At 38.4% G+C, this 25,285-nt stretch overlaps 1 protein-coding gene across 7 annotated transcripts in view; it reads left to right on the top strand.

The window, feature by feature from the left end:
- Positions 1–25,285, top strand: part of NEK1 (NIMA related kinase 1) — a 220,009-nt gene that overhangs the window by 104,493 nt on the left and 90,231 nt on the right. For all 7 annotated transcript variants that reach the window (XM_003257955.4, XM_012508232.2, XM_030816320.1 and 4 more), the window contains one exon: positions 23,649–23,780. In XM_003257955.4, the coding sequence (XP_003258003.2) occupies positions 23,649–23,780 (132 nt within the window). The remainder of the gene's footprint in view (positions 1–23,648; positions 23,781–25,285) is intronic.

The following is a 25,285-nucleotide window of genomic DNA, read 5'->3' as shown; positions in this document are numbered from 1 at the left end:
TTGATTCTGTAGATTACTTCAGGCAGTATGGACATTTTAATGATACCAAGTCTCCTTCCATGAGCATTGAATGTACTTCCATTTGTTTATATCATCTATGATTTCCTTCATCAGTATTTTGTAGTTCTCCTTGTAGAGATCTTTCACCTCATTGGGTAAATGTATTCCTCAGTATTTTTGTGTGTGAGTGGCTATTGTAAATGAGATTGCATTACTGATTTCATTCTCAGCTTGAATGTTATTGGAGTATAGAAATACCACTGATTTTTGTACAATGATTTTATGTCCTGAAACTTTACTGAAGTCACTCATCAAGTCTAGGAGTCGTGGTGGAATTGTTAGAATTTTCCAGATACAGAATTAAATTGTCCACAAAGAGATAATTTGACTTTCCCTTTTCCTATTTGGATGTCTTTTATTCTTTTCTCTCACCTGATTGCTCTGGCTAGGACTGCCAGTACTATGTTGAATAGGATTGCTAAGAATGGAATCCTTGTCTTGTTCTAGTTCTTAGGAGGAATCCTTCTAACTTTTTGCTCATTCAGCATGATGTTGGCTGTGGGTTTGTCATAGGTGGTTCTTAATATTTTGAGATATCTTCCTTTGATGCCTAATTTGTTAAGTGCTTTTTATCATAAAGGGATGTTGGATTTTATCAGATGCTTTTTATGTGTATATTGAGGTGATCATATTCTTTTTTAAAATTCTGTTTATGTGGAGAATCACATTTATTGGTTTGTGTGTGTTGAACCATCCTTGCATCCCAGGAATAAGGCTCACTTGATCATACAAATTTTCATTTTAATGTGCTTCTACTGGATTTAGTTTGCTAATATTTTATAGAAGATTTTTGTATCTATTTTCATCAGCAACATTGGCCTGTAGTTTTCTTTTTTTGTTGTGTCCTTGCCATATTTTGATATCACGATGAAACCGGTCTTGTAGAATAAGTTAGGGAGGAATCTCTCCTTCTTAATTTATTTTCAATAATTTCAGTAGGATTGGCATCAGCCTTCTTTGTATATCTTGTGAATCTATCTGGTCCAGGACTTTTTTTTGATTAGTAGTTTGTTTTTTTTTTATTACTGATTCAATTTTGTACTCATTATTGGTCTGTTCAAGGTTTTTTCTTCCTAGTTCAATCTTGGGAGATTGTGTGTTTCCAAGAATTTGTTCATTTCCTAATTTTATAGTATGTGCACATGGAGATGTTTATAGTAGTCTCTGAGGATCTTTTGTATTTCTGTGGGATCCGTTGTAATGTCACCTTTGTTATTTCTGACTGTGTTTATGAATCTTCTCTTTTTTTTCATGTGTTAATCTTTCCAGGAGTTTATTAATCTTGTTTATCTTTTTGAAGAACCAACTTTTGTTTGATCTTTTCTATGGCTGTTTGGTCTCATTTTAGTTCTGCTCTGATTTTAGTTATTTCTTTTCGTCGGCTAGCTTTCAGTTTAGTTTGTTTTTGTTCTTCTAGTTCCTGTAGGTGCAACATTAGGTTGTTAATTTGAGATCTTTCTATTATTTTTGTATCAGCATTTAATGCTGTAAACTTTCCTTTTAACTGCTTTTGCCATATCTCAGAGGTTTTGATATGTAGTGTTTCTATTTTCATTTGTTTCAAAATTTTTTTAAATGTCTGCCTTAATTTTATTGTTTTCCAAAAGTCATTCAGCAGCAGGTTGTTTACTTTCCATGTATTTGTGTGGCTTCAAGAGCTCCTCTTGGTATTGATTTCTATTTTTATTCTACTGTGGTCCAAGAAGATGCTTAGTATGATTTCAGTTTTTTAAAAAATTTATTGAGACTTGCTTTATGACTGAGTATGTGGTCAGTCTTAGAGTATGTTCCGTGTGCAGATAAAAATAATGTGTATTCTGTGGTTGTTTAGTGGAGTGTTCTGTAGATGCTAATTAGGTCCACCTGGTCAAGTGTCCAATTTAAGTCTAGAATCTATTAGTTTTGGGCCCCGATCGGTTTAATGCTATCAGTGGGGTGTTAAAGTGTCCACTATTATTGTATGATATTATTGTCTGTCCCTTTTCTTAGATCTAGTAGTAATTGTTTATAAATCAGGGTCCTCAAGTGTTGGGCACGTATATATTTAGGATAGTTAAATTCTCTTCTTTAATTGGACCTTTCATCATTATGTAGTGCTTTTCTTTGTCCTTTTGTACTCTTGTTGATTTAGAATCTGTTTTATCTGATACAAGAGTATCAAGCCCTGATCTTTTTTGTTTTAAATTTGTGTGATCTTTCCCCATCCCTTTACATCAAGTGCTTTGGGTGTCATTACATGTGAGATGGGTCTCTTGAAGATAGCAGAAGATTGGGTCTTGTTTTTTCATTCAGTTTGCCATTCTGTGTTTTTAGTGAAGCATTTAGGCCATTTATGTTCAGTGTTAATACTGATATGTGAGGTTTTCTTCCTCTCTTAGTGTTAACTAGTTGCTTTGTAGTCTGAATTGTATAGTTGCTTTATAGTGGCAGTAGCTTTGAACTTACACATACTTTTGTGGTAGCAAGTGTCATTCTTTTATTTTCATGTTTAGAACTCCTTTAAGCATTTTTGTAGGGCCTATCTGGTGGTGTCAAATTCTCTTAGCAATTGCTTGTCTGGGAAAAACTTTATTTCTTCTTTGTTTATGAAGCTTACTTAGCTTGGCAGGCTGTGAAATTCTTGGCTGGCATTTCTTTTCTTTAAGAAGGCTAAAAATAGGCCACCAATGTCTTCTGGTTTGTAAGATTTCTGCTAAGAAATCTATTGGAGGAGGAGCCAAGATGGCCGAACAGGAACAGCTCTAGTCTGTAGCTCCCAGCGTGAGCGACGCAGGAGACGGGTGATTTCTGCATATCCAACTGAGGTACCGGGTTTGTCTCACTGGGGACTGTCAGACAGTGGGTGCAGGACAGTGGGTGCAGCGCATTGAGCATGAGCCGAAGCAGGACGAGGCATCGCCTCACTGGGGAAGCGCAAGGGATCAGGGAATTCCCCTTCCTAGTCAAAGAAAGGGGTGACAGATGGCACCTGGAAAATCGGGTCACTCCCACCCTAATATTGCGCTTTTCCAATGGTCTTAGCAAACGGCACACCAGGAGATTATCCCGTGCCTGTCTCAGAGGGGCCTACGCCCACGGAGCCTCACTCATTGCTAGCACAGCAGTCTGAGATCAAACTGCAAGGCAGCAGCGAGGCTGGGGGAGGGGCACCTGCCATTGCAGAGGCTTGAGTAGGTAAACAAAGCAGCTGGGAAGCTCAAACTGGGTGGAGCCCACCACAGCTCAAGGAGGCCTGCCTGCCTCTGTAGACTCCACCTCTGGGGGCAGGGCATAGCCAAACAAAAGGCAGCACAAACCTCTGCAGACTTGAATGTCCCTGTCTGACAGCTTTGAAGAGAGTAGTGGTTCCCCCAGCACGCAGCTGCAGATCTGAGAACGGACAGACTGCCTCCTCAAGTGGGTCCCTGACCCCCGAGTAGCCTAACTGTGAGGCACCCCCCAGTAGGGGCAGACTGACACCTCACACGGCTGGGTACTCCTCTGAGACAAAACTTCCAGAGGAACTATCAGGCAGCAACATTTGCTGTTCACCAGTATCTGCTTTTCTGCAGCCTCTGCTGCTGATACCCAGGCAAACGGTCTGGAGTGGACCTCCAGCAAACTCCAACAGACCTGCAGCTAGGGGTCCTGACTGTTAGAAGGAAAACTAACAAACAGAAAGGACACCCACACCAAAACCCCATCTGTACGTCACCATCATCAAAGACCAAAGGTAGATAAAACCACAAAGATGGGGAAAAAACAGAGCAGAAAAACTGGAAACTCTAAAAATCAGAGTGCCTGTCCTCCTCCAAAGGAATGCAGCTCCTCACCAGCAACGGAACAAAGCTGGACGGAGAATGACTTTGACGAGTTGAGAGAAGAAGGCTTCAGATGATCAAACTACTCCGTGCTAAAGGAGGAAGTTCGAACCAATGGCAAAGTAGTTAAAAACCTTGAAAAAAAATTAGACGAATGGCTAATTAGAATAACCAATGCAGAGAAGTCCTTAAAGGACCTGATGGAGCTGAAAACCACGGCACGAGAACTACGTGACGAATGCACAAGCCTCAGTAGCCAATTCGATCAACTGGAAGAAAGGGTATCAGTGATGGAAGACGAAATGAATGAAATGAAGTAAGAAGAGAAGTTTAGAGAAAAAAGAATAAAAAGAAACGAACAAAGCCTCCAAGAAATATGGGACTATGTGAAAAGACTGAATCTATATCTGATTGGTGTACATGAAACTGATGAGGAGAATGGAACCAAGTTGGAAAACACTCTGCAGGATATTTTCCAGGAGAACTTCCCCAATCTAGCAAGGCAGGCCAACATTCAAATTCAGGAAATACAGAGAACGCCACAAAGATACCCTTTGAGAAGAGCAACTCCAAGACACGTAATTGTCAGATTCACCAAAGTTGAAATGAAGGAAAAAATGTTAAGGGCAGCCAGAGAGAAAGGTCAGGTTACCCACAAAGGGAAGCCCATCAGACTAACAGTGGATCTCTCGGGAGAAACTCTACAAGCCAGGAGAGAGTGGGGGGCATTACTCAACATTCTTAAAGAAAAGAATTTTCAACCCAGAATTTCATATCCAGCCAAACGAAGCTTCGTAAGTGAAGGAGAAATAAAATACTTTACAGACAAGCAAATGCTGAGAGATTTTGTCACCACTAGGCCTGCCCTAAAAGAGCTCCTGATGAAAGCACTAAACATGGAAAGGAACAACCAGTACCAGCCACTGCAAAAACATGCCAAATTGTAAAGACCATAGAGGCTAGGAAGAAACTGCATCAACTAATGAGCAAAATAACCAGCTAACATCATAATGATAGGATCAAATTCACACATAACAATATTAACCTTAAATATAAATGGGCTAAATGCTCCAATTAAAGGACACAGACTGGGAAACTGGATAAGGAGTCAAGACCCATCAGTGTGGTGTATTCAGGAAACCCATCGCACGTGCAGAGACACACGTAGCCTCAAAATAAAGGGATGGAGGAAGATCTACCAAGCAAATGGAAAACACAAAAAGGCAGGGGTTGCTATCCTAGTCTCTGATAAAACAGACTTTAAACCAACAAAGATCAACAGAGACAAAGAAGGCCATTACATAATGGTAAAAGGATCAATTCAACAAGAAGAGCTAAGTATCCTAAATATATATGCACCCAATACAGGAGCACCCAGATTCATAAAGCAAGTCCTTAGAGACCAACAGAGACTTAGACTCCCACACAATAATAATGGGAGAATTTAACACCCCACTGTCAACATTAGACAGATCAACGGGACAGAAAGTTAACAAGGATATCCAGGAATTGAACTCAGCTCTGCACCGAGCAGACCTAATAGACATCTACAGAACTCTCCACCCCAAATCAACAGAATATACATTCTTTTCAGCACCACACCACACCTATTCCAAAATTGACCACATAGTTGGAAGTAAAGCTCTCCTCAGTAAATGTAAAAGAACAGAAATTATAACAAACTGTCTCTCAGACCACAGTGCAATCAAACTAGAACTTAGGATTAAGAAACTCACTCAAAACCACTCAACTACATGGAAACTGAACAACCTACTCCTGAATGACTACTGGGTACATAACGAAATGAAGGCAGAAATAAAGATGTTCCTTGAAACCAACGAGAACAAAGACACAACATACCAGAATCTCTGGGACACATTCAAAGCACTGTGTAGAGGGAAATTTATAGCACTAAATGCCCACAAGAGAAAGCAGGAAAGATCTAAAATTGACACCCTAACATGACAATTAAAAGAACTAGAGAAGCAAGAGCAAACACGTTCAAAAGCTAGCAGAAGGCTAGAAATAACTAAAATCAGAGCAGAACTGAAGGAAATAGAGACACAAAAAACCCTTCAAAAAATCAATGAATCCAGGAGCTGGTTTTTTGAAAACATTAAGAAAATTGATAGACCGCTAGCAAGACTAATAAAGAAGAAAAGAGAGAAGAATCAAATAGATGCAATAAGAAATGATAAAGGGGATATCACCACCGATCCCACAGAAATACAAACTACCATCAGAGAATACTATAAACACCTCTACGCAAATAAATTGGAAAATCTAGAAGAAATGGATAAATTCCTCGACACATAGACCCTCCCAAGACTAAACCAGGAAGAAGTCGAATCTCTGAATAGACCAATAACAGGCTCTGAAATTGAGGCAATAATTAACAGCCTAACAACCAAAAAAAGTCCAGATGGATTCACAGCTGAACTCTACCAGAGGTACAAGGAGGAGCTGGTACCATTCCTTCTGAAAGTATTCCAATTAATAGAAAAAGAGGGAATCCTCCCTAACTCATTTTATGAGGCCAGCATCATCCTGATACCAAAGCCTGGGAGAGGCACACAAAAAAAGAGAATTTTGGACCAATATCCCTGATGAACATCAATGCAAAAAATCCTCAATAAAATACTGGCAAACCGAGTCCAGCAGCACATCAAAAAGCTTATCCACCATGATCAAGTGGGCTTCATCCCTGGGATGCAAGGCTGGTTCAACATATGTAAATCAGTAAACATAATCCAGCATATAAACAGAACCAATGACAAAAACCACATGATTATCTCAATAGATGCAGAAAAGGTCTTTGACAAAATTCAACAACCCTTCATGCTAAAAACTCTCAATAAATTAGGTATTGATGGGACATACCTCAAAATAATAAGAGCTATCTATGACAAACCCACAGCCAGTATCATACTGAATGGGCAAAAACTGGAAGCATTCCCTTTGAAAACTGGCACAAGACAGGGATGCCCTCTTCAACTTTCAGCTTTCTACATATGGCTAGCCAGTTTTCCCAGCACCATTTATTAAATAGGGAATCCTTTACTCATTTCTTGTTTTGGTCAGGTTTGTCAAAGATCAGACAGTTGTAGATATGCGGCATTATTTCTGAGGGCTCTGTTCTGTTCCATTGGTCTATATCTCTGTTTTGGTACCAGTACCATGTTGTTTTGATTACTGTAGCCTTGTAGTATAGTTTGAAGTGAGGTAGCATGATGCCTCCAGCTTTGTTCTTTTGGCTTAGGATTGACTTGGCGATGCAGGCCCTTTTTTGGTTCCATATGAACTTTAAAGTAGTTTAAAGTTCTATTCAACATAGTGTTGGAAGTTCTGGCCAGGGCAATCAGGGAGGAGAAGGAAATAAAGGGCATTCAGTTAGGAAAAGAGGAAGTCAAATTGTCCCTGTTTGCAGATGACATGATTGTATATCTAGAAAACCCCATTGTCTCAGCCCAAAATCTCCTTAAGCTGATAAGCAACTTCAGCAAAGTCTCAGGATACAAAATCAATGTACAAAAATCACAAGCATTCTTATACACCAATAACAGACAATCAGAGAGCCAAATCATGAGTGAACTCCCATTCACAATTGCTTCAAAGAGAATAAAATACCTAGGAATCCAACTTACAAGGGATGTGAAGGACCTCTTCAAGGAGAACTACAAACCACTGCTCAATGAAATAAAAGAAGATACAAACAAATGGAAGAACATTCCATGCTCATGGGTAGGAAGAATCAATATTGTGAAAATGGCCATACTGCCCAAGGTAATTTATAGATTCAATGCCATCCCCATCATGCTACCAATGACTTTCTTCACAGAATTGGAAAAAGCTACTTTAAAGTTCATATGGAACCAAAAAAGGGCCCGCATCGCCAAGTCAATCCTAAGCCAAAAGAACAAAGCTGGAGGCATCACGTACCTGACTTCAAACTGTAGTACAAGGCTACAGTAACCAAAACAACATGGTACTGGTACCAAAACAGAGATATAGACCAATGGAACAGAACAGAGCCCTCAGAAATAATGCCACATATCTACAACTATCTGATCTTTGACAAACCTGACCAAAACAAGAAATGAGTAAAGGATTCCCTATTTAACAAATGGTGCTGGGAAAACTGGCTAGCCATATGTAGAAAGCTGAAACTGGATCTCTTCCTTACACCTTATACAAAAATTAATTCAAGATGGATTAAAGACTTACATGTTAGACCTAAAACCATAAAAACCCTAGAAGAAAACCTAGGCAATACCATTCAGGACATAGGCATGGGCAAGGACTTCATGTCTAAAACACCAAAAGCAATGGCAACAAAAGCCAAAATTGACAAATGGGATCTAATTAAACTAAAGAGTTTCTACACAGTGAAAGAAACTACCATCAGAGTGAACAGGCAACCTACAGAATGGGAGAAAATTTTTGCAATCTACTCATCTGACAAAGGGCTAATATCAAGAATCTACAATGAACTCAAACAAATTTATAAGGAAAAAACAAACAACCCCATCAAAAAGTGGGCAAAGGATATGAACAGACGCTTCTCAAAAGAAGACATTTATGCAGCCAAAAGACACATGAAAAAATGCTCATCATCACTGGCCATCAGAGAAATGCAAATCAAAACCACAATGAGATACCATCTCACACCAGTTAGAATGGCCATCATTAAAAAGTCAGGAAACAACAGGTGCTGGAGAGGATGTGGAGAAATAGGAACACTTTTACACTGTTGGTGGGACTGTAAACTAGTTCAACCATTGTGGAAATCAGTGTGGCGATTCCTCAGGGATCTAGAACTAGAAATACCATTTGACCCAGCCATCCCATTACTGGGTATATACCCAAAGGATTATAAATCATGCTGCTATAAAGACACATGCACACGTATGTTTATTGCGGCAGTATTCACAATAGCAAAGACTTGGAACCAACCCAAATGTCCAACAACAATAGACTGGATTAAGAAAATGTGGCACATATACAGCATGGAATACTATGCAGCCATAAAAAATGATGAGTTCATGTCCTTTCTAGGGACATGGATGAAGCTGGAAATCATCATTCTCAGCAAACTATCACAAGGACAAAAAACAAACACTGCATGTTCTCACTCATAGGTGGGAATTGAACAATGAGAACACATGGACACAGGAAGGGGAACATCACACACCGGGACCTGTTGTGGGGTTGGGGGAGGGCCGAGGGATAGCATTAGGAGATATATCTAATGTTAAATGATAAGTTAATGGGTGCAGCACACCAGCATGGCACTTGTATACATATGTAACAAACCTGCACGTTGTGCGCATGTTCCCTAAAACTTAAAGTATAATAAAAACTCCATTGTTAGTCTGATGGGATTCCCTTTAAAAGAGGCAGTTTGGTTCTTTTCTTTAGCTGCCTTTAAGATTGTTTCTTTCACATTGACCTTGGATTGTCTGATGACTGTGTGCCTTGGTGATGGTCGTCTTATATAGTATCTCACTGGTGTTCCCTGAATTTCTGGTATCTGCATATCAATGTCTCTTGGAAGATTGGGGAAATTTTCCAGAATCATACCCTGAAATATGTTTTCCACCTTCCTTACTTTCTGTTTTTCTCTCTCAGGAATGCCAGTAATTCATAGGTTTGGTTGCTTTACATAATCACATTTCTTGAAGGCCTTGTTTGCTTTTTTAAATTCTTTCTCTTTATTTTTGTCTGACTGAGTTAATTCAAAAGACCAGTCTTTGAGCTCTGAAATTCTTTCTTCTGCTTTGTCTAGTCTGTTGTTAAGGCTTCCAACTGTATTTTGAAATTCCCGTAATAAGATTTTTAATTCCAGAAGTTCTGTTTGGTTCTTTGTTGATACCATTATGTCATCTTTCGTGTCTTGGATCATTTTTCTGGCTTCTTCATATTGGATTTCAACTTCCTCTCAGATCTTGTGGAGTTTCCTTGCCATCAGTATTCCAAGTTCTATATGTATCATTTTAGATATTTCAGTCTGCTTAGGATTCATTGCTAGGGAGCTAGAACGATCCTTTGGAGGTGACAAAGCACCTTGGCTTTTTCTACTTCCAGAGTTCTTGCACCGATTCCTTCTCATCTGAGTGAGCTGACAATTCTTTTTTTGGATTTGTGTTTATTTGGATGGGACTTAATTTTTTTCCCCTTGAAGGTGTAACTGTGATGTTTGTTATGTATGCTTGATTGGCTTTTCTGGGTGCTTTCGGGGGCCAAAGCTCCATATGGGTTTTTTGGTTGCAGGTAGGTTTGTATGGTGGCTTTCTCAGATGCTGTTTTTTGTAGTTTTTTTCTTGGTGGTGTAATTCAGGCTGCAGTCCAGTAGATGGTGCTGAAGAGTAAGATACAGCAGATTTATTTCAGCTGTGTTCACTTTCATCAGAATAGCCCAGAAAGGGCCATTGGGCCCCAGCAGAAAGAACTGCTGCCATGTCCACAATCACGCACTTTGGCCGGATGAGAAGGTGAGAGATGACCCCCTTCTCCACGTTTGTTCCGAGGCATCGGTGGTGCCCCCTTCGGTGGTTAGTGCTGCACCCACATTTCCTGTTTCCCACTGGTGGCTTTGACAGGCTGCTCTGTCTCCTCCCTGAGGGGCAGTTTGTGCCAAGGGTTCAATCTGTGGGAGACCCCAAACTCCCTGAGAATCTGCTGGTGTCATGTACTTGCCAAAGTCAGAGTAGGTTGTGTAGTATGTCTGCGGTTGGTGGTGCAGTGGCTCAAGTGCAGAGGATCTCCACGCAAGGGAGTGGCACCACAGGTACACAACTGGTATGACAACTGCCATCTCAGTTTGAATCGGAGGTGGGTGCAGCATGGCTAAGTCAGCTGCTCACCCAGTTCTCTGTTTTCAGGAAGTCCTCTAATCGCCACCAATAGTGTTGCCCTGGCTTGTAAGGGCTGAGGGGCTCCCCAGCTGTTTAGCAGCCAGTGTGTTGTCAGAGGGGTGAGGGGAGCAGAGACACACTCCCACCTACACTTTCTGCTGGACTCTGAGTTCCTCAGCGGTCGATATCAACCAGACTTTTGCTGCTTTCTTTCTCTCCATCCAATCTTCTTCACGTGGGTACTCCAACAGGTCCTGGCTCTCTTCCCTCCATTTCCTTGTCAAAACTTGATTATTTACCAGTAATTTTGATCATCCTTCTGAGGAGAACTGGCATGAGATGTCCGTAGTCACCGTCTTGAAGCAGCCTCTGAATCTTATTTTTCTATCCATTCTAAATCTTTTGATTGGAGAGCTTTATCACATTAAAGATTGTTATTGATAGGTAAGCACGTACTACTGCATTTGTTATTGTTTTCTGGTTGTTTTTTGGTCCTTTGTTCCTTTCTTCCTCTCTTATTGTCTACTTTTGTGATTTTGTGCTATGTGCTAAGTTTTGATTCCTTTCTTGTTCTCATTTGTGTATCTACTAAGCATCTTATAGTAATAATAGACTATTTTAAGCTGATAACAATTTAACTTTGTCACCTGAAGATATTCTAGACTTTTACCCTCCTCACAGTTATTTTGGCTGTCACAGTTTATACCTTTTTACATTTTAGACTTCATAACAACTTAATGCAATTACAGTTATTTTTGACTGTTTCAACATTTAACCTTTATAATAGCAATTTGAGAGATTTACACACCACTGTTGTAGTAATGGAATGTTCTGAATTTGAATGTATATAAATACCTATCAGTGAGTTTTATACTTTGATATGTTCTTGTGATAGTAATTATTGTTCTTTTGTTTCTGGTTGAAGAACTCTTAAGCATTTCTTGTAAATCAGATCTAGAGGTGATGAATTCCCTTAGCTTTTGTCTATCTGGGAAAGACTTTACTTCTATTTTATTTCTGAAAAACAGCTTTTCTAAGTATAGTATTGTTGGCTGTCAGGGTTTTTTAAATTAGCACCTTGAGTGTATTATCCCATTCTCTCCTGACCTGCAAGATTTCTGCTGAGAAATCTGCTGATAGTCTAATGGCAAGCCCCTTGTATGTTGCTTGATGCTCTTCTCCTCTGCTTTTAAAATTCTTTGTCTTTTACTTTTAATGTTTTAAATTATAAAGTGCCTTGGGGAGGACCTCTTTGCATTGAACCTGTTCGCTAGTTTTCAACTTCAGTAGATATGGATGACCATATCGCTCCCGAGACTTGGGAAGTGTTCAGCAAGTACTTCATTTAAAAAGCCTTCTGTGCCTTTCTCCATATCTTCTCTCTCTTTTTTTTTTTTTGAGATGGAGTCTTGCTCTGTTCCTGGAGTGCAGTGATGTAATCTTGGCTCACTGCAACCTCCACCTCCTGGGTTCAAGCAGTTCTCCTGCCTCAGCCTCCCGAGTAGCTGGGACTACAGGCGCGTGACACCACATCTGGCTAATTTTTTGTATTTTTAGTAGAGACAGGGCTTCACCATGTTAGCCAGGATGGTCTCGATCTCCTGACCTCATGATCCTCCCGCCTTGGCCTCCCAAAGTGCTGGGATTAGAGGCGTGAGCCACCACGCCCGGCCTCTTCTCTTTCTAGAGCTCATACTGTGACATTTGTTCATTTCATGGTGTTCCATAATCCCTGTAGACTTTCTTCACTTTTTCTCTATCTGGGCAACTTCAAAAGACCTATTTTCAAATTCACAGATTGTTTCCTCTGCTTGATCTAGTCTGCTGTTGAAGCTCTCAATTTTTAGCAATTTCATTCATTTAATTCTTCAGCCCCAAGATTTCTGTTTGATTCTTTTTATGTTATGTATATCTTTATTGAGTTTGTAATTCATATCATGTATTATTTTGCTGATTTCATTGAATTGTCTATTCTCTTGTATATCCCTGAGTTTCTGTAAGATCATTACTTTGATTTCTCTTTCAGATAATTTGTAAATTTCCATTTCTTTGGGGTCATTACCTGGAGAATTATATTCCTTTGATGGTGTCATGTTTTCCTGCTTTTTCATGTTTCTTGTGTCCTTGCATTGATAACTGCACATCTAGTGGATCAATGACCTCTTCCAAATTTATAGAGTTGCTTTTGTAGTGAATGATTTTACCTATAGATGATTGCTAGGGGGTCAGTTGAGCAGGGTGCATTGGCTCTGCGGGTGGTGGTGCAGTGGCTCAAGGGCAGAGATTCTGCCTCTGGTTCCAGGTAGGCACGGTAGTGTAGTGTCCATGCAGCTCCTTCAGTTGTAATCAATATGAGTAATGGCTATAGGTACTTTAGCCATGTCTGTAGGAGTGTGTGACAGCAGTGGTAGCAGCATAGGTTATTAGGATTCTCAGTGGCAAGGGCTTTAATGGGGTCCTCCTGCTCTTGTTTGTCCTACCGTGGGGAGACTTTGTTGGGGAAATCATTCTTGTTGTCAGATTTGGCAGAGCTCACAAGAAGCCTACAGTGGTGCTGGGGTCCTGGGCCCAGTGTCTTCCTGAATTACTATGACACTTGTGACTTGAGTACAAGTTCACTCTCTGAGGTATGGGTAGATGAAGCTATTCTACAAAGGTGGGGACTGTGACTCTAAGGCATTCCCCAGTAGCTTGGGCCCGGGTAGCAGGGATATAGCTGTGACTCTGATCCTGAGAGTCAGGGTGCAGCACTGGCATGGGTCTGGAGAAGAAGAGATGTTCTAGAGGCTTGGGCCCTAGGGAGCAGGGCATAACTGCAATTCAGTTTCTGGAGCCAGTAGGGCACAGTGGCAACTCGGACACCAGGAGAGGAGGTTCCTTGTAGTGGTGACTCTGGCATGGCAGGACATAACAATGGACCAGGCTTTGTGAGGCTGGGTACAGCAGCAACAAGGGTCCATGAATGGTGGGGCACAGCTGTGGCTTAGGCATTGGGGGAAGGGAATCGCACAACAATGACTCCACCCTTCTGTATATGGCCATCCTTAGCCTGTGCTTCACAGGATTTCTGCCACTCCCTTGCTATTCTCTGACATTCTCCTTAAGTCATTCTGGTCAAAATGCAATTATCTATTCATTGTTTTTGTCCTTTTTTGTGGGGCAGAGGGTAGAGCATTCGGCATTTGTAATTTGCCATCCTGCTGATGTCACCACCCTTCTTGCCTGGCTGCCTGGCTACCCAGCTGCCTCCTTCCCTCCCTCCCTCCGTCCCTCTATAGTTAGTTTCTATTGCCTTCAACCAAAGAATCTTAACCAATTTACCATGTAAAATGCTCAGCATGGTACCTGGTGAATAGTAACACACATAAATTCATTGGGAATGCTGTGTCTCATGATATTCCCGAGCTGTGCATAGGGAAATGTTCAGGAAACATCTGTTTATTTAATGCACACTGGTATAGTGGGAAAAAAATGAAACTGGGAATCAGAATACCTGATTTTGGTCTCAGCCTTGCCAATTAATTAGCCTGTTTGAGGATTGACTTAATGTTTGTGGCCTTTATTTCCTCATCTAGATGAAGGGCTTATTCTCTAATGTTGCTCTATCTAAATTGTGTAGAAAAATAGTACCCATAATGTAAGTATTTAAGTCCAGCTTAATATACAAAAAAATTGATTAAAGTTATTTATTATTTCAATAGAAAGTCTAATATAGCATAATCTAGATGTTATATTGGGGGATAGTGTTCATATATCTATCTTTATTCATTGACCATTACTTAAGAGTGGTTAACATGGACTTCAGAATTGAAGCTAGCATTATTAAGCCCCCTAAAATATTAATGTAAAGTTTGGCAGTATATATGTTGGTGCATTTTCTTCAGTAAAACCACATATATTTCCTTGGATTCTCGAAAGTATAATATTTTCAATCTAACAAAGGATAAAAATCAGTGCCCTGTAACCAAAACAGCATGGTACTGGTACAAAAATAGACATATAGAACAATGGAACAGAATAGAGAACTCAGAAGTAAACCACATACCTACACGCAACTGATCTTTGAAAAACCTGACAAAAACAAGCAATGGGGAAAGGATTTTCTGTTTAATAAATGGTGCTGGGAGAACTGGCTAGTCATATGCAGAAAATTGAAACTGGATCCCCCTTCCTTAAACTTTATACAAAAGTTAACTCAAGATGGATTAAAGATGTAAATGTAAAAACCAAAACTACAGAAATCCTAGAAGAAAATCTAGGCAATATCGTTCAGGACACAGGCACAAGCAAAGATTTCATGATGAAATGCCAAAAGCAATAGCAACAAAAGCAAAAATTGGCAAATGGGATCTAATTAACTAAAGAGCTTTTGCACATCAAAAGAAACTGTCATCAGAGTGAACAGACAGCCTACAGAATGGGAGAAAATTTTTGCAATCTATGTATCTGACAAAGAGCTAATATCCAGAGTCTACAAGGAACTTAAACAAATTTACAAGAAAAAAACAAAAATGTCCATTTTTACTCATTAAAAAATGGGCAAAGGACATAAACAGACACTTCTTAAAAAGAAGACATGCATGCGGCCAACGAACATGAAAAAAAGCTCAACGTCACTGATCATTAGAGAAATGCAAATCAAAGCCACAGAGAAATACCATATCACGCCAGTCAGAATGGCAATTATTAAAAAATCAGGAAACAACAGATGCTGGCAAGGTTACAGAGAAAAAGGAATGCATTTACACTGTTGGTGGGAGTGTAAATTAGTTCAGCCATTTTGGAAGACAGTGTGGGGATTCCTCAAAGATCTAGAAGCAGATACACCATTTGACCCAGCAATCCCGTTACTGGGTATATACCCCAAAATATATAAATCATTCTGTTATAAAGATACATGCATGCGTATGTTCATTGCAGCACTATTCCCGATAGCAAAGACATAGAATCAACCCAAATTTCCATCAGTGATAGACTGGATAAAGAAAACATGGTACTTGTACACCATGGAATACTATGCAGCCACAGAAAGGAACGAGACCATGTCCTTTGCAGGGACATTGATGGAGCTGGAAGCTGTTACCCTCAACAGACTAACACAGGAACAGAAAACCAAACACCTCATGGTATCACTTATAAGTGGGAGCTGAACGATGAGAATACATGAACACATTGGTGGGAACAACACACATTGGGGCTTTTGAGGGATGTGGAGGAAGGGAGAGCATCAGGAAGAATAGCTAACGGATGCTGGCCTTAATACCTGGGTGATGAGTTGATCTGTGCAGCAAACCACCATGGTACACATTTACCTATATAACAAGCCTGCACATTCTGCACATGTACCCTGGAACTTAAAAGTGAAGAAAAAAAATCACTGCCTTAACTATTGTGATTCTTTGGCGGTATATACCTAATTTTATAAAATTTTCTCTTTGACATATTTAATGATAACATTGTAGTACCAATTGGGATTTAGATATGGAGAACAATGTGTGATGATGGGTCCTTTTTTTGGGAGGGCCAAGTAATATAGTGTTAGTTTTCAGCCATCATGTATGCTATATTGTGAATGAAGTATGTAGGGAAGATAGATTCAATTTTTTAAAAGGGTAGCAATGTTTTAAGAATTAAAATTCAGTGAAAAATAGAATTAGGGAGATTCTGTCTTGATTAGGTTGGATAAAATATTTTGAATATAAATTCTTGTGTATTTCTATTTCCATCTTTGTCTTATTTTTAGACTTTACATGCACGCCTGTAAGGCTCCCCACAGGGTGTACACACTTATTGCTTCTGGCTACGTTGTTCTTATTCTTAGATATTCTTATAAAAGCATTATGGCGATACTAGTTAAGAAAATTTACTCAAATACAAATACGTTTATACTATTGGTTCTTCAAAGATAAGGTTTTGAGACGTTAAGTATGAATTTGGTAAGATTTGGCCATGATATATCTTTAGGCTGTATAAAACTATGTGTGAAATTACTCTATTCAAAATATGAAATTAAGCCATTTAATAATACTTTCCTAACATACATTAAATCCTTACTAATAAGTCAGCATAAAGGTGAAAATATGTTTGTTATTGATCTGTGCATAAAGAGTAGGCACACTGGTGGTTTCATGTGTTTATAAGCCTCACCTCACTATTTGGTGAAATTTTGAGTTTTGTCATTTGGTGGCACTGCTGCTTAATTTTTCAGCACATGGTAAAATTGACACATGAAGTAGAGACAGTTTTACAGTGATAATTGAAAACCTTTTGTGACAATAAAAGCAATGTTGAAAAGCCTTAAATTTATGAACCTTGTGAAAAAAATGGCTAAGAAAAAAAAGCTTCTAAAGTGTTTCTTTTAAACCTGAATTATGAAACTTTCAGGTCAATGTTTTATCTTTTTTTTTTGCAAATTTTTATATTTAAAACTGTGGTTAAACTTTGAAAGACTGTGCTTTGTTTGTTTTGTTTTGAAACAGGGTCTTGCTCTGTCACTCAGGCTGGAGTACAGTGGTGTGAACATGGCTCTCTGCAATTTCGACCTGCTGGGCTCAAGGGATCCTCCTGCCTCAGCCTGTCTGTAGCCGAGACCCTTAGCACACATCACCATACCCAGCTAATGTTCTTATTTTTTGTACAAATGGAGTCTCACTGGTCTGGTGAGACTCCATTTCTACAAGAAAAAAGAAAATTAATTGGGTCTCAAACTCCTGGGCTCAAGTGCTCCTCCTGCCTCAGCCTCCTAAGTGCTGGGATTATAGGCGTGAGCCATTGCACCCAGTGAAAAAGTATGTTTAGAATGAAATATATATTATAGATTTAGCTGGGTTATCAATTGTGTAGTAAAATTGGGTCATTCTTTGTTCCAAATTTTTATATTTTTCTCTTATATGAAACTTTATATTGTTTTCCTGGTTTAGTTAATTTTTGTGATATGTCATATTTGCTCAACTTTCTGTATAAAAGGCTTAGTGTAATGGTTTATCTTTCAATAATTAGAAGTACATTATCATCTTTTATCTCAAGATGTAGTTAATATTGAAAAGCTTTAAGGTTCTGATTATAAATAATATACCATGATGTTTATACAGAAGGCCCAATTCAACTGTACTAATAAGTTACTTAAGTATATGACATTAGCTTATAATGATGTTGACACATGTCAGTAGTCATCCTGAACTACCCATAAATTTTCAGTAACTTAGTTGTCTTTTTAAGTGATTGTAAGAGTTAGTAATCTGTCTTTGTTCATTCGTTTAGATTCCATGTCTGAATTTGTCTGTTTAGGTTCTTCTAATCTGTTTGGTTTAGTTGACCCAGAGGAGAGATCAGTATGCATTTGATTATAGAACATAAGCATTTACTGGAGGCTGCTGAAGATCATTATTATAAAAGTGCCAATAAATTTGTCTCTCACAATGCCCAAATTTTAATTTCTGATCATGGTTAAGATAGGAGGTTTTTGTTTTTAGTCTGCATTCTAAAGATGAGAAACTTGCGTTCTGAAACTTAATACATTTCATCAGGAACTAAAACTAGACTTCTAGTGTTTAAGCCAAATAACCTTATTTAATGGAAACCAAATAAATAACAATTGCTACTATTTATTAGGTACACAGATGTGTACTTTACGTAAATTATCTCATGCAGTCCCTATAGCAGAGAGGCAATGAGTACAGCATTTCTATTTTAGAGAAAAACTGTGAGGTTCAGAAAGGATAAAAACAATGAAAAATCACAGGACTGGTGAGTGTTTTGGGATTTGAATGTAGAACTGTTCTACTTTTATCTGTATTTTATGGCCTTCCCGAACAATGAATGGCTGACCATTGGCTGCTCTGCGAAGGCTGTTCTCACTGGCGCCCCTCTTGGCTTTACAGAGTTCTTTCTATATGTTTTGTTTCATTCTTCCCCAGATCGTTTAGTACGTATCTCTTTATTTTTTTCTCTGTAACATACTGATTGATTTATGTGTTCTTTTTTCTTTTCTAATTTACAGTCCCCTCAGAGAAAATATTGTGTCTAATTCATTTCAGATATCATTATCTAGAACTGTGCTTGGCCTTAATAGGTATTAATACATATTTTAATTTATTGATAAATTAATTTTTATCAAATATTGTGGATTTGTCTTCTCACAGAAATCATGTCAGATTGATGTATTGAAATAGCAGGCCAAACACGGTGGCTCATGCCTATAATCCCAGCACTCTGGGAGGCCAAGGCAGATGGATCACGAGGTCAGGAGTTCGAGACCAGTCTGGCCAACATGTGAAATCGCATTTCTACTAAAAATACAAAAATTTCCTGGGCATGGTGGCACACACCTGTAATCCTAGTATGTGGTAGAGAAGTGATTACTGATTTAAATAAAAATAGCAGAATGTGTTCATTCAAAGTATATTTCTTTTAAGTAATCATCTAGAGAAATAACATATTTGTTCTAAAAATACTGCTGCTATTCAGAACAACTTTGGAGCTTGTTTTTATTCTCTCAGTGTATGAAACCTTATTTGAATTTATATAGTAATTAAAACAAACATAAAGTTTCAAAATATTTAGATATAATCTTTCAAGGTGATAATACTGTTATGTGAGCTCTAGATATTTTTAAAAGTTATTTGTAGTAACTTTTTTTTTTTTTTTTTTTTTTTGAGACGGAGTCTTGCTCTGTCACCCAGGCTGGAGTTCAGTGGCACAATCTCGGCTCACTGCAACCTCTGCCTCATGGGTTCAAGCAATTCTCCTGCCTCAGCCTTCCGAGTACTGGGGACTACAGGTGTGCACCACCATGCCCGGCCAATTTTTTGTATTTTTAGTAGAGAGAGGGTTTCACCATGCTGGCCAGACTGGTCTCGAACTTGTGACCTTGTGATCCACCCGCCTTGGCCTCCCAAAGTGCTGGGATTACAGGCGTGAGCCACTGCGCCCAGCCTATTTGTAGTAACATCTTGAATATTGGTATACTTTTTCAATAATACTGAACTATGGGACTAAAGCAATGTTTCCATCCTTTTTTGAACAAGATAAATACAGGCATACCTTGTTTTATTGTGCTTCACAAATACTGCATTTTTTACAAATTGAAAATTTGTGACAACCCTGCATCAAGCAAGTCTTATCAGTGTCATTTTCCCAACAGCTTTTGCTCATTTTGTGTCTTTGTGTCACATTTTTGTAATTCTTGCCATATTTCAAACTTTTTCATTATTATCATTATATCTTTGATATTACTGTTGTAATTGTTTTGAGGCACCACAGACTGCACCCATATAAGATGGGAAATTTAATTGATGAATGTGTGTGTTCTAATTACTCCACTGACTGGTAGTTCCCCTCTCTCTCTCCTCAGACCTTATTCCCTAAGACAAAATAATATTGAAATCAGGCCACTTAATGACTTACAGTGGCCTCTTAAGTATTCAAGTAAAAGAAAGAGTTGCATGTCTCTCACCTGAAATCAAGATTAAGCTTGGTGATGAAGGCATATTGAAAGCTGAGATAGACACAGAATTAAGCCTCTTGTGCCAGTTATCCAAGTTGTGAATGCAAAGGAAAAGTTCCTGAAGGAAATTAAAAGTGCTACCCCAGACCAGGTACAGTGGCTCATGCCTGTAATCCCAGCATGTTGGGAGGCCAAGGCAGGTGGATCATGAGATCAGGAGTTTGAGACCAGCCTGGCTAACATAGTGAAACCCCATCTCTACTAAAAATACAAAAAATTAGCTGAGTGTGGTGGTGTGTGCCTGTAATCCCAACTTCTCAGGAGGCTGAGGCAGGAGAATCATGTAAACCCGGGAGGGAGGCAGAGGTTTCAGTCAGCCAAGATAGTGTCATTTCACTCCAGCCTGAGGGACAGTGCAAGACTCCATCTCAGAAAAAAAGAAGTTCTACTCCAGTGAACACACACGATAAGAAAGCAAAACAGCCAGATGCCTGTAGTCTCAGCAACTCTGGAGACTGTGGCAGGAATATTGCTTGAGGCCAGAAGTTTGAGACTAGCATGGACGACATAGTGAGAACCTGTCTCTAAAAGAAAAAAAAAGAAAGAAAGAAAAATTAGCTGGATGTGGTGGCACACACCTATAGTCCCAACCACATTGAGAAGCTAAGGCAGAACGATCATTTGAGCCTAGGATTTCAAGGTTGCAGTGAGCTATGATTGTGCCTGGATCTGCACTCCAGCCTGGGTGACAGAGCAAGACCCCATCTCTTAGAAAAAAAAGAAAGCAAGCAAGCAAAACAGCCTTCTTGCTGATATGGGGAAAGCTTTAATGGTCTAGATAGAAGATCAAACCAGCCACAGCATTCTCTTTGGCCAAAACCTAATCCAGAGCAAGGCCCTAACTCTCCTTAATTCCATGAAGACTGGGAGAGATAAGGAAGCTACAAAAGAAAAATCGTTGGGTAGCAGAGATTGGTTCATAAGGTTTAAGGAAAGAAGCCACCTCCATAACATGAAAGTGCAAGGTAAAGCAGTAAGTGCTGATGGAGAAACTGCAGTACATTATCCAGGAGATATAGCTAAGATCATTGATAAAGGTGGTAATACTAAATAACAGATTTTCAGTGTAGACAAAACAGCCTTCTATTGGAAGAAGATGCCATCTAGGACTCATAACTAAAGAGAAGTCAGTACCTGGCTTCAAAGCTTCAAAAGACTGGCTGACTCTCTTGTCGGGAGCTAATGCAGCTGGTGACTTCAAGTTGAAGCCAGTGCTCATTTGCCATTCTGAAACTCCTAGGACCCTTAAGAATTATGCTAAATCTATTCTATTTGTGTTCTATAAATGGAACAATAAAGCCTGGATGACTGCATATCTGTTTACAGCATGGTTTGCTATAAATATTTTAAGCCCACTGTTGAGACCTACTGGTTAGAAAAAAAAATTATTTCCAAATATTACTACTCATTGACAATGCATCTAGTTACCCAAGAGCTCTGATGGAGATGTATTATACAAAGAGATTCATGTTGTTTTCATGCCTGCTAACACGACATCCATTCTGCAGCCAATGTATCAAGAAGTCATTTTGACTTTCAAGTCTTCTTATTTAAGAAATACAATTTTTTAAGGCTGTAGCTGCCATAGATAATGATTCCTCTAATGGATCTGGGCAAAGTAAATTGAAAGCCTTCTAAAAAGTATTCATCATTCATCATTCTAGATGCCATTCAGCACTTTTTTGATTCATGGAGTTAAAGTCATGTTAATGTTAATGTCAACATTAACAGGAGTTTGGAAGCAGTTGACTCCATTCTTCAAGATTTCAGTGGAGGAAGTCACTGTAGATGTGGTAGAAATAGCAAGAGAAGTAGAATGGCAAGGGGAGCCTGAAGATACGACTGAATTGCTACAATCTCATGATAAACTTGAATGGATGAGGAATTGCTTCTTATGGAGGAGCAAAGGAAGTGGTTTCTTGAGGTGGAGTCTACTTCTAATGAAGCTGTTTTGAACATTGTTGAAATGACAAGGGATTTAGAATATTTTGTAAACTTAGTCAATAAAGCAACGGCAGGGTTTGAGACGACTGACTCCAGTTTTGAAAGAAGTTCTACTGTGGGTAAAATGCAACAGCATCACATGCTGCAGATAAATATTTTCATGGGCTGGGCACAGTGGCTTAAGCTTGTAATCCCAGCACTTTGGGAGGCTGAGTTAGGACAGTCGTTGAAGCCAGAAGTTCAAGACCAGCCTAGGCAATATAGTGGACCTCATCTTTATTTAAATAATAAAGAATTTAAAAAATATTTTTACAAAATCAAAAGAATATTTTCATGAAAGAGTCAATGGATGCAGCAAACTTCATTTTTGTCTTATTTTAAGAAATTGTCACAGCCACCCCAACATCCAGCAGTCACCACCCTGATCAGTCAGTAGCCATCAGTATCAAGGCAAGACCCTTCACCAGCAAAATGATTACAATTCATAGAAGGCTCAGAAGAATCATTAGCTTTTTTTTTTTTTGGAATGGGGTGTTTATTAAGGTGTGTACATTGTTTTTTAGACATAATGCTGTTGCACACTTAATAGGCTACAGAATCGTGTAAACATAAATTTTATATGCACTGAGAAACCCCAGAATTTGTGTGACTCATTGTATTGCATTATTACCGTTATTGCAGTGGTCTGGAACCAAGTGCGTAATATCTCAGAGGTATGCCTGTGTTGTTGTAAAATGAAGGTCTAGAAGCCTAAATATTAAAATTGTATTATTACTGTATTTTTAGAAGATAATAAATATTGTGTTTGAAATGTATACTCTCCAGAAAGTCTTGTTTCCTGGAAGACTAGAAATAGGGAGTAGGGAGTAAACTTCCTGCTGTGTTACTATTGTCATACCCATAAATGTCATTTCCTTGTATTAATTAAGGGTTCAGAATCTTACTTTGTTTAGAGTTTAAATGGCAAGATAAAAACAAGCACATATGTTAATACAACATGATATTTTCAATGAAGTAAATCTTATTACCTGGATCTGTTTCTCCTTCCATTCTCATTTATGTTGGCATTTTTATGAGGGCTCTTATGTTGAGTAATTGATATTTGAACTTTGAGAAGATTGTACCCAAACCTGCAGAAATTACAAAAGCATTTATTTTAGAAGTGTAAGATTAACAAAATCTTACACTTGAATCTGTAAAAGACAGTTTTCAGGATCATTTCATGAAACATTGATAATGCAATGAAAGCGGGTTATTTAGGACTATGTGACATGACTATGTTTACATCTGAGACCAGAGGTTTTTTTCTCTAGTCACTGCTCTATCACCAGCATGTAGCATCATAATGCCTTGCTCAGCAGATAATTCAGGAATGAAAAAACTACTTGTGGATAGAGTGGATAAATAGTGATCTGATAGGTACCATTTTATTTCTTCATACAAATATAAAATCCCTAATGTATTTAATAAAATCCTTTTTTATAGTTGGTGGCTAAAGGAGTTAAGAGTTCTGATGTTTCTCCACCTTTGGGACAGCATGAAACAGGTGGCTCTCCATCAAAGCAGCAGATGAGATCTGTTATTTCTGTGACTTCAGCTTTGAAAGAAGTTGGCGTGGTAAGTTTCCTAAGATTCAGAACTCCTCAAAATCAAAAGATTATTTAAAAGGAAATTAAATTTAATGAAATCACATCAATCCCTAATGTCCCTTTCCGGTTTTTCTAAGGAAAAAAATTACTTTTTAAGGGATTTTAGTTTACTCAGAATACTGGAGCCTCATTGTTTATAAGTTTTATATCTAGGACCACATGGTAGATGAAAATATATCATAATAACTCATATTACTTTAAAAGAATATTGAAAAAATAAAATATACAGAGAAATGTACTGAAAACAATACTATAAACATTTTTCTACCCAACCCTCATGATTAACAAATGTTCACTTTAAAAAGAATAATGTCTCTTTGGTACTAAAGTAGCTCTAGGAATTAAGTCCAACACATGTTTACATTTTTTCAAATTTTGTGACATAGCAAATGTTAGAGGACTCAGTAGAACTACAGTTAATTTATCAGTTATTCCATTTACCTTCTACTTCTGAATCTCCATCATGCCATACAGATTGTAAAACAAAGAAACATAGACAAATAAAAAGATTAAACTTAGAAGTATATTTCAGGTATCTGTCTGAAGTGTGAAGACTGTTCAGGGGTTAAGAGAAGTGGGCTCATAGTGTGGAGCTGCTGCCTAGAATTCAACAGACAGAAGGAGAAAAGTCTGCTGAATCAGATAACATAATAAGTTCATTTTCCCTTTTCCTGGTAATGAATGTCTGTACCTTTTATTTGTTTAGTTTCAGTAAATATTTGCAGCCAAAATTGGTACACTAGTTGTTTTTTTTTATAGCCTTTGGGTTGATTTTGAAAATAAGACTGAGTAGGAAAATATACGTTTCTTGATCATTCTCAAGAATTTCATGTAAGAAACTATTGTTCTTCAAGTAGGCTTAGTCACTTTTTCTTTCTGATAACGACTTTGCATGTGCTACGTTGTTACTCCAAGTTTAGATACCACTGTGTGGTCCCTTCTTCGTACCCAGTCACACATCTCAATAGCTGTTCATCTCTCTGGTTGTAGGACTGCTAATTCCTGACTACTTTACTGGGTAAAATGTTCTTTGTCTCATTGCTTCATATATTACTTTGAAACTGACCACCAAATTTTTAATTTTTTTTAAGTATTACAAAATTCGAGGTAATCCATATAACTGAATGGTTTTCTTTCTGTGTTGAGTTGGTAAATGTCACTTACTTAAAACTGAAAATTGTTCTTACTTGGAATCTTCTACATGCCTTTGCTTTCATAGCTTTCATAACTGCTAATTTCTTCTTTTTGTATATTTTTTAATTTTAGATAGTCTGGATTGCTTTGACCATGCTAATTAGGAGATAAAATTTATATCATTTGTAGTACAAATGACTCAGAACTAATTTTTGGTGCACTCTGTTTAGGGAGGAAAGCCACTTCTCAATTACATTTAGTACTATGGCTTAACAAGGATATATATACATGAAACATAAAGACAGTTTTAGAATAACACAGCCTATTTTGAATTACTTC

The sequence above is a fragment of the Nomascus leucogenys genome, chromosome 7b (assembly GCF_006542625.1).
Source record: "Nomascus leucogenys isolate Asia chromosome 7b, Asia_NLE_v1, whole genome shotgun sequence".
In the NCBI taxonomy this organism is placed as follows: domain Eukaryota; kingdom Metazoa; phylum Chordata; class Mammalia; order Primates; family Hylobatidae; genus Nomascus; species Nomascus leucogenys.
Note: the sequence above shows the minus strand (reverse complement) of the source record. Positions and strands in the feature narration are given on the sequence as shown.